Here is a 9,777-nt window from a genome sequence, read left to right as displayed (position 1 = left end):
GGGAGTGAGGGAGAGATTGAGGGAGAGAGGGGGGGGGAGGGGGGGAGAGAGAGAGGGAAAGGGGGAAGAGAGAGAAAGGTGACGGGGTGGGGGTAGGGAGGGGGGGGCAGAGGGGGGGAAGGGTGGGAAAGAGAGAGAAAGAGAGGGGGAAAGGGGGGTGAAAGAGAGAGAGAAGGGGGGCAGAGAGAGAGAGGGGACAAGGAGAGAGAGGGGGAAGGGGGCAGAGAGAGGGCGGACAGGGAGAGGGGCGGGGGGCAGAGAGAGGGGGCAGGAAGTGAGCGGAGGGCAGGGAGAGAGGGGAGGGGGGGCAGGGAGAGAGGGGCAGAGAGAGGGGGGACAGGGTGGGAGGGGCAGAGAGTGAGTGGCGGGGCAGCGGGACAGAGAGAGGGGGGACAGGGAGGGGCAGGGAGAGAGGGGCGGGGGGTAGAGAAAGGGGGGGCAGGGAGAGAGGGGCGGGGGGCAGAGAGAGGGGGACAGGGAGGGGCAGGGAGAGAGGGGCAGAGAGAGGGGGGACAGGGTGGGAGGGGGCAGGGGGGCAGAGAGAGGGGGGACAGGGAGGGAGGGGCAGGGAGAGAGGGGCGGGGGTAGAGAAAGGGGGGGCAGAGAGAGGGGGTCAGGGAGAGAGGGGCGGAGGGCAGAGAGAGGGGGGACAGGGAGGGGCAGGGAGAGAGGGGCAGAGAGAGGGGGACAGGGTGGGAGGGGGCAGGGGGGCAGAGAGAGGGGGGACAGGGATGGAGGGGCAGAGAGAGAGGGGCGGGGGCAGAGAGAGAGGCGGGGCAGGGAGAGAGGGGCAGAGAGAGGGGGACAGGGTGGGAGGGGGCAGGGGGGGCAGAGAGAGGGGGGACAGGGAGGGAGGGGCAGAGAGAGAGGGGCGGGGGGCAGAGAGAGGGGCGGGGCAGGGAGAGAGGGGCAGAGAGAGGGGGGACAGGGGGGGCAGGGAGAGAGGGGCAGGGGGCAGAGAGAGGGGCGGGGCAGGGAGAGAGGGGCAGGGAGAGAGGGGCGGGGGGGGGCAGAGAGAGGGGGGACATGGTGGGGGGGAAGCAGTGTGTGTCACAAGCTGGCTCAGGCATGCTGGGCGGAGCAGTGGGCGGATCCCCTCTTCTAGGACAGCTGCACGGATCGGCTGTCACCCGCTGCCCGCACACTGACAACAGGGATGATTCGGAGGATGGAGTGGCAGCGGCAGTTGGAGGACTTCAGTCCCCGCCCACCAGCGTGACCTTTCAGGCACCTATCGCAGTGGCAGAGTTACATAGTTACATAGTAGGTGAGGTTGAAAAAAGACACAAGTCCATCAAGTCAACCTATGTGTGTGATTATGTGTCAGTATTACATTATATATCCCTGTATATTGTGGTCATTCAGGTGATTATCTAATAGTTTCTTGAAGCTATCAATGCTCCCCGCTGAGACCACCGCCTGTGGAAGGGAATTCCACATCCTGGCCGCTCTTACAGTAAAGAACCCTCTACGTAGTTTAAGGTTAAACCTCTTTTCTTCTAATTGTAATGAGTGGCCACGAGTCTTATTAAACTCTCTTCTCCGAAAAAAGTTTTCTCCCTATTGTGGGGTCACCAGTCCGGTATTTATATATTGTGGGGTCACCAGTCCGGTATTTGTATATTGTGGGGTCACCAGTCCGGTATTTATATATTGTGGGGTCACCAGTACAGTATTTGTATATTGTGGGGTCACCAGTCCGGTATTTATACAATGAAATCATATCCCCTCTCAAGCGTCTCTTCTCCAGAGAGAATAAGTTCAGTGCTCACAACCTTTCCTCATAACTAAGATCCTCCAGACCCTTTATTAGCTTTGTTGCCCTTCTTTGTACTCGCTCCATTTCCAGTACATCCTTCCTGAGGACTGGTGCCCAGAACTGGACAGCATACTCCAGGTGCGGCCGGACCAGAGTCTTGTAGAGCGGGAGAATTATCATTTTATCTCTGGAGTTGATCCCTTTTTAATGCCAATATTCTGTTTGCTTTATTAGCAGCAGCTTGGCATTGCATGTCATTGCTGAGCCTATCATCTACTAGGACCCCCAGGTCCTTTTCCATCCTAGATCCCCCCAGAGGTTCTCCCCCCAGTCTATAGATTGCATTCAGATTTTTGCCACCCAAATGCATTATTTTACATTTTTCTACATTGAACCTCATTTGCCATATAGTCGCCCCTCCCCCATTAATTTGTTCAGATCTTCTTGCAAAGTTTCCACATCCTGCGGAGAAGTTATTGCCCTGCTTAGCTTAGTATTGTCCACAAATACAGAGATTGAACTGTTTATCCCATCCTCCAGATCGTTTATGAACAAATTAAATAGGATTGGTCCCAGCACAGAACCCTGGAGAACCCCACTACCCACCCCTGACCATTCTGAGTACTCCCCCATTTATCACCACCCTCTGAACACGCCCTTGTAGCCAGTTTTCAATCCATGTACTCACCCTATGGTCCATGCCAACGCACCTTATTTTGTACAGTAAACGTTTATGGGGAACTGTGTCAAATGCTTTTGCAAAGTCCAGATACACCACGTCTACGGGCCTTCCTTTATCTAGATGGCAACTCACCTCCTCATAGAAGGTTAATAGATTGGTTTGGCAAGAACGATTCTTCATGAATCCATGCTGATTACTGCTAATGATACCGTTCTCATTACTAAAATCTTGTATATAGTCCCTTATCATCCCCTCCAAGAGTTTACATACTATTGATGTTAGGCTAACTGGTCTGTAATTCCCAGGGATGTTTTTTGGGCCCTTTTTAAATATTGGTGCTACATTGGCTTTTCTCCAATCAGCTGGTACCATTCCAGTCAATAGACTGTCTGTAAAAATTAGGAACAACGGTCTGGCAATCACCTGACTGAGTTCCCTAAGTACCCTCGGGTGCAAGCCATCTGGTCCCGGTGATTTATTAATGTTAAGTTTCTCAAGTCTAATTTTAATTCCGTCCTCTGTTAACCATGTAGGTGCTTCCTGTGTTGTGTCATGAGGATAAACACTGCAGTTTTGGTTACTGAAGCCCCCCGATTCACTCGTGAAGACTGAGGAGAAGAATAAATTCAATACCTTCGCCATCTCCCCATCCTTTGTAACCAGATGTCCTTCCTCATTCTTTATGGGGCCAATATGGTCTGTCCTCCCTTTTTTACTGTTTACATACTTAAAGAATTTCTTGGGATTTTTTTTGCTCTCCTCCGCTATGTGTCTTTCATGTTCTATCTTAGCCATCCTAATTGCACCCTTACATTTCTTATTGCATTCTTTATAAAGTCTGAATGCTGTGGATGATCCCTCAACCTTGTATTTTTTGAAGGCCTTCTCCTTTGCTTTTATATGCATTTTTAAAAGCAAAGGAGAAGTTAAGCCATCCAGGATGTTTGTTCGCTCTTTTAAATTTATTACCCAATGGGATACATTGGCTAATGCCCTTATTTAATATGCTCTTAAAGCAAACCCATCTCTCCTCCGTATTCTTTGTTCCTAATATTTTATCCCAATTTATGCCTTTTAGCAAGGTTTGTAGTTTAGGGAAGTTGGCTCTTTTGAAATTCAGTGTCTTTGTGTTCCCTTCATGTTTCCTATTTGTGTGATTTATACTGAAACTAATTGACCTGTGATCGCTGTTACCTAAATTGCCCCGTATTTCCACATCTGTTTTAGGTCTGTATTGTTGGTAATCAGTAGATCTAGTAATGTTTTATTTCTAGTTGGTGCGTCTACCATCTGACCCATAAAATTGTCCTGCAAGACACTAAGGAACTGGCGAGCCTTAAATGAATGCGCGGTTCCCTCCGCCCAGTCTATGTCTGGATAATTAAAATCCCCCATTATGATAACACTTCCCATCCTTGCTGCTAATCCAATTTGTGATAGGAGATCCGTCTCCACTTCCTCCCTCAGGTTAGGGGGCCTATAGCATACTCCCAGTATTATTTTCCCCTTAGCTTCATCCCTTTGGAGCTCTACCCATAAAGATTCCACCTCCTCCCTAGCCCCCTCAGTGATGTCATCTCTCACATTCACTTGTACATTATTCTTGATATATAGGCATACCCGTCCCCCTTTTTTACCCTCTCTGTCCTTGCGGTATAGGGTATACCCTTGAATGTTTGCCAGCCAATCATGAGAGCTGTTGAACCAGGTCTCTGAAATTCCCACAAAATCCAAATCCTCCTCGTACAACAGTATCTCTAGTTCACCCATCTTGTCCGCCAGGCTCCTGGCATTGGTGAACATGCCACATAGTTTAGACCGGTCGCATATTGTCCTCGTATTGGGTGTTTCAAGATTGCAACTTGGACTTGCTACTATACTCACCTTGTGTTTTTGTGCTTTGGTCAACCTACCACTAATGCCCCCAACACTACCCTCTGGAATATCTTCCGCGCTGGCTATCACTGTCTCTGGACCCTCCCCCCCAGAGCCAAAGGAAGTTCCCCAAAAAGCTGTCGGCTCTGTGCTACAGGTGGCAGGCCGGCAACAATATGAAGCAGTGAAACACTGAAGCACCCAGCAAGCTCCCACCATCCCAGCCCAGTCCACCCCTGAATCGCCGTCTCTGTCCCATGGTACGGCCGGCCCTGGGTGTTGTAATATGTTGGCCAATTTATGTATAATATTGTATTGGAGTGCTGACCAGAAATTCAGTTGCATTGTCCAACTGAATTTTAACATAGCAAGGGAACAAGCTGAAGACTCTTTGATGTGTTAATCATATGCAAGTCTATTTGAACATTTCAAAGGGTATTCAGGTGGTATGTTAATCTAATCTAATTACATATATCTAAAGGGGACTTGTTGATGTTGATATGCTAATCAAAGTCCTAAATTGAAAGGCCAATCAAATTGCTCAGCCATTCAATGCCTGGTGAATATAACACGGCATTCAGTCTATAGGTTGGTAAGTGAGGCTTGTCTGTGTAGGGGAGGCTTATCTGTGCATGGCTGGGAAGACTGAATAATATGGGTCTCTGAATTATATTTCCTCTGTCGGATTTCTTTGTCATCTGTGGACTTTGGACTTTGTTCTGTGTTGGAAGTCAATAAAGTGCATCTCTCTGGAAGAATTGGGTTGCTGCGGAAGAGTACTTACATCATCATTATAATAATACCTAAATATTAATTATCATACCCACTCTATATCTATACACCCAATACATTTATATACCCGATCACTACACTGGGCAGTACAGCAGTGCTCAAAATAATGGCTGCGCGGGCCACACATCCATTATTTTTACAGGCTGTCTGTCACTGAAACCGGTCCACTGAGCCATCAGGGAAACTCCTGGTAGTCCTGATGGCCAGTACAATCCTGGCTGCCAATTATAGCAGAGAATGGACCACTATCTACACTCCACTGTCCACGGGTTGGAGTTCCTGCAGTCCAGTAGGCCTACAGTACACTCGTCAGTGGTGGGGTGGGTGGCAGTCGGTGGGGTTGGTGGCAGTCATTGGTGTTGGTGGCAGTCGAAAGCATTGGTGGCAGTCAGTGGTGTAGGTGGCAGTCAATGGGGTTGGTGGCAGTTGGTGGGGTGGGTGGCAGTCGGAAGCATTGGTGGCAGTCAGTGGTGTAGGTGGCAGTCAGTGGTGTAGGTGGCAGTCAGTGGTGTAGGTGGCAGTCAATGGGGTTGGTGGCAGTCATTGGTGTTGGTGGCAGTCGGTGGGGTGGGTGGCAGTCGGAAGCATTGGTGGCAGTCAATGGGGTTGGTGGCAGTCGGAGGGGTGGGTGGCTGTCGGAAGCATTGGTGGCAGTCAGTGGTGTAGGTGGCAGTCAATGGGGTTGGTGGCAGTTGGTGGGGTGGGTGGCAGTCGGAGGGGTTGGTGACAGTCATTGGTGTTGCTGGCAACGATTTTCCATTTCGTGTGACCATACAATCAGAGATCCCGGTACAACTTCTTTTTACTTCTATGCCGTGAATTGTATTCATTGGATTTTCAGTGGCTGAAAAATCATCTTCTCCTCAGCTCATTATTGTCCGTTTTTTTTTTTTGTAGATGTCTATGACAAACTTTGCCGACACGTCTCAAAGAGGGCCGGAGTTGTGCTGGTGTCAGTCGGGTGAGAAGTCTTCATTCTCTTATCTCTTCTATTGCTATTCCAACACATGAATCCCACAATTGTACAAGAATATAGAAAATCAAGGACGTGCTGTGCGGGAAATTGTCTTCATGTGGTTGGGGTCATGTCCTAATCCGGGGTTCAGCACTGGACGTCAGGAGATTCCACATGGGTGGGAAGGGGGCACTCCCTGAGATGGAGGGATCATGTGAAAACCTCCCATTCTGGGCTTGTCTTAGGGTAGGCCACCACTCTCAATTAAAACAACCCAGGTGAAATAATCTGGTCATCTTATACCAAGGTTCTCTAGAACTGGAATCGGCTGGAGGTGGTCACAGGGGCAGAAAATGCCGAAGAGATAAGACCCCCCCAACTTGTGGGCGGAGCCTACTCGCCTGGCATGCAGGGTCTCCTCTCCCTTCGGGGTATGCGCTTACCAATGCCTGGAACAGGCGGAGTCACGTTCAGGTAACACCCTGACTTACCCCTGGTGCTCATCTTATTACATACCTCTTACCCTACCCGTGGCTAGGTCCCCGAGGTCTCTGCCATGTTGGTTCAGTCCCGGCTGCTGGGGCACCAACCGCTAGGGAAGGAATTGCAAACCGACCCCCTCCCTATAGAGAACCCATCAGCCCTGCCGGTACTGTCCTTCTGCTGTCCTGCCATCTCACTCCCTTGTATTTGTTGCCTTTAGCAACCTCATGTCCTCCTCCTCACCCCACGTGTATGTGATGGGCCTTGTTCTTTGTCATGTGCCATACACCACCATGCACCCCATTGCAGCAACTTCAGACCAGGCATTGAACAGAACAAGTGAATGTGACACAGTCTCTCACAGTTCTTCCATTCACATTCCTGCACCACCCAACTCCAGCTGCCCATAGCAAACCTTCACCGAGAAAGCAAAGTCCATTCAGCACAAGTCCATTTCAGGTGGAATCCTTTGCAGTTGAATCCCTAAAGGGTGTCCCCAATAGGGAGGTCACGTGCTCCAGAAGGACTACATAATGCAGCAGTCCTTCCCCTTGTAATCCCATGTGGAAGAGAGCCAGGCCCTGAGCCCTCACCTTGTATTAATGGACCCTCAACAAAGGGGGGGGGGGCCATGTACACCCCCAGGAAAGAGAAACATTTACTTAACCCTTTCCTCGTTCTGAGCAGCTTTCTGTCTTACTACACATTGCATCACACAGCCCAGTAAAATAGAACTCTTTCATGGTTCACATTACACACAGCAATACAACCCGCCTACAGGCTCACCGGGAAACACCTTGGGTTGGGGTCTGTAGCCAGGAAAATGGATGTCAAGGGTGGCCTTTAAATCAGATTGGTGCTGCTCTTTTATAGAGATGAAGGCATTGTGAGGGGAGTCCTGCGATCTCTGTGAGAGGTAAAGGGGACACGGACACACAAACAATTCACATGAACAATATATCTGAGGGAAGGTCCACTGGAAGGTTCCACAATCTGGGGATAATGACACATTGAAGTCCTTGTTAACTCTCTCATGTTTCTTTAGGTATCGCCTGGCCCCAGAACACCTGTACCCCGCCGCATTCGAAGATTGCCTGAATGCTTCCATCCACTTCCTGAGGACAGCTCTGGATTTCGGTGTCAATCCCTCTTCTGTCATCACTTGTGGGGACAGTGCGGGTGGAAATCTCACGGCTGCGGTATCACAAGCTCTGGTGACCAGGAAGGATATTCCCAGACCTCTGGCCCAGGTGATGATCTACCCTGTACTCCAGATGATTGACTTCAACTTACCTTCGTACCAACAAAACCGTGCAGTGCCCCTCCTACTGCGAGAACGTGCCCTGTTCTACCTAATGACCTATGTAGGAAGAGGGGACCTGTCTGTTTCCACAGACGTGCTGAACGGCAGCCATGTCCCTCCAGATGTGAGAAAGGAGTTCTCCAAGTGGCTGAGCGTGGACCATATCCCAGAGGAGGTCGCGGGGTACATGAGATGCACGGGGTACACGCCGCACACCATGGCCGCCTTCGACAAAAATCTGTATGAGAAGCTCAAACAAGTCTTTGAACCTTCGTGTTCTCCTCTGATGGCTGATGATACTGTGCTTGGCCTGCTACCGAAATCTTATATCCTAACATGTGAGTTTGATGTTCTTCGTGATGAGGCGATCCTCTACAAGAAACGTCTGGAGAACAATGGGGTTTCCGTCACCTGGCACCATATCAAAGATGGCTTCCATGGGGTCATGAGCTTCTATGACCAGTGGGTCTGTGAATCGGGGATACAGGCCATGGACAGTATTGTTGGCTTCATAAAAGATGCCTGAGATGTGTCCTAAACACGAATGTCAACATCTGTGTGATGATGGTTGAATCACCCAATAAAAAGCACATTCCATCTACTATCCGCCCAGTCACATCTACCGCCCAGTCACATCTACCGCCCAGTCACACCTACTACCACCCAGTCACACCTACTACCGCCCAGTCACACCTACCACCACCCAGTCACATCTACCGCCCGGTCACCCCTACTACCGCCCGTTCACCCCTACTACCGCCCAGTCACACCTACCGCCCAGTCACATCTACCGCCCAGTCACCCCTACTACCGCCCAGTCACCCCTACTACCGCCCAGTCACCCCTACTACCACCCAGTCACATCTACCGCCCAGTCACCCCTACTACTGCCCGGTCACCCCTACTACCGCCCGGTCACCCCTACCGCCCGGTCACCCCTACTACCGTCCGGTCACCCCTACTACCGCCCGGTCACCCCTACTACCGTCCGGTCACCCCTACCGCCCGGTCACATCTACCGCCCAGTCACATCTACCGCCCAGTCACACCTACTACCACCCAGTCACATCTACCGCCCAGTCACACCTACTACCACCCAGTCACATCTACCACCCGGTCACCCCTACTACCGCCCGGTCACCCCTACTACCGCCCAGTCACACCTACTACCGCCCAGTCACACCTACTACCGCCCAGTCACACCTACTACCGCCCAGTCACACCTACCGCCCAGTCACATCTACCGCCCAGTCACCCCTACTACCGCCCAGTCACCCCTACTACCACCCAGTCACATCTACCGCCCAGTCACCCCTACTACCGCCCGGTCACCCCTACTACCGCCCGGTCACCCCTACTACCGCCCGGTCACCCCTACCGCCCGGTCACCCCTACTACCACCCGGTCACCCCTACCGTCCGGTCACCCCTACTACCGCCCGGTCACCCCTACTACCGCCCAGTCACCCCTACTACCACCCAGTCACATCTACCGCCCAGTCACCCCTACTACCGCCCGGTCACCCCTACTACCGCCCGGTCACCCCTACTACCGCCCGTTCACCCCTACCGTCCGGTCACCCCTACTACCGCCCGGTCACCCCTACTACCGCCCGGTCACCCCTACCGCCCAGTCACATCTACCGCCCAGTCACCCCCTACTACCGCCCAGTCACACCCACCGCCCAGTCACACCTACCACCCAGTCACACCTACCGTCCAGTCACCCCTACTACCGCCCGGTCACCCCTACTACCGCCCAGTCACACCCACCGTCCGGTCACACCCACCGTCCGGTCACACCCACGTCCGGTCACACCCACCGCCCAGTCACACCCACCGCCCAGTCACACGTCCAGTCACACCTACTGCCTGGTCACACCCACCGTCCGGTCACACCCACCGCCCAGTCACACCCACCCACCGCCC

The 9,777-nt window shown here is 52.0% G+C and overlaps 2 protein-coding genes across 2 annotated transcripts in view; one reads left to right on the top strand and one right to left on the bottom strand.

Annotated features, from left to right (window-relative positions):
- The window catches only part of LOC141109933 (arylacetamide deacetylase-like 4), an 11,908-nt gene extending 3,458 nt beyond the window's left edge, over window positions 1–8,450 (top strand). Inside the window, exons 3-4 of the mRNA XM_073601186.1 lie at window positions 6,006–6,069; window positions 7,592–8,450. Coding sequence (XP_073457287.1) covers window positions 6,006–6,069; window positions 7,592–8,375 — 848 coding nt within the window. The 3' untranslated portion in view covers window positions 8,376–8,450. The remainder of the gene's footprint in view (window positions 1–6,005; window positions 6,070–7,591) is intronic.
- The window catches only part of VPS13D (vacuolar protein sorting 13 homolog D), a gene marked incomplete at its 5' end in the record, with an annotated part of 401,105 nt that overhangs the window by 105,172 nt on the left and 286,156 nt on the right, over window positions 1–9,777 (bottom strand).

The sequence above is a fragment of the Aquarana catesbeiana genome, linkage group LG10 (genome assembly GCF_042186555.1).
Source record: "Aquarana catesbeiana isolate 2022-GZ linkage group LG10, ASM4218655v1, whole genome shotgun sequence".
Classification (NCBI taxonomy): Eukaryota; Metazoa; Chordata; class Amphibia; order Anura; family Ranidae; genus Aquarana; species Aquarana catesbeiana.
Note: the sequence above shows the minus strand (reverse complement) of the source record. Positions and strands in the feature narration are given on the sequence as shown.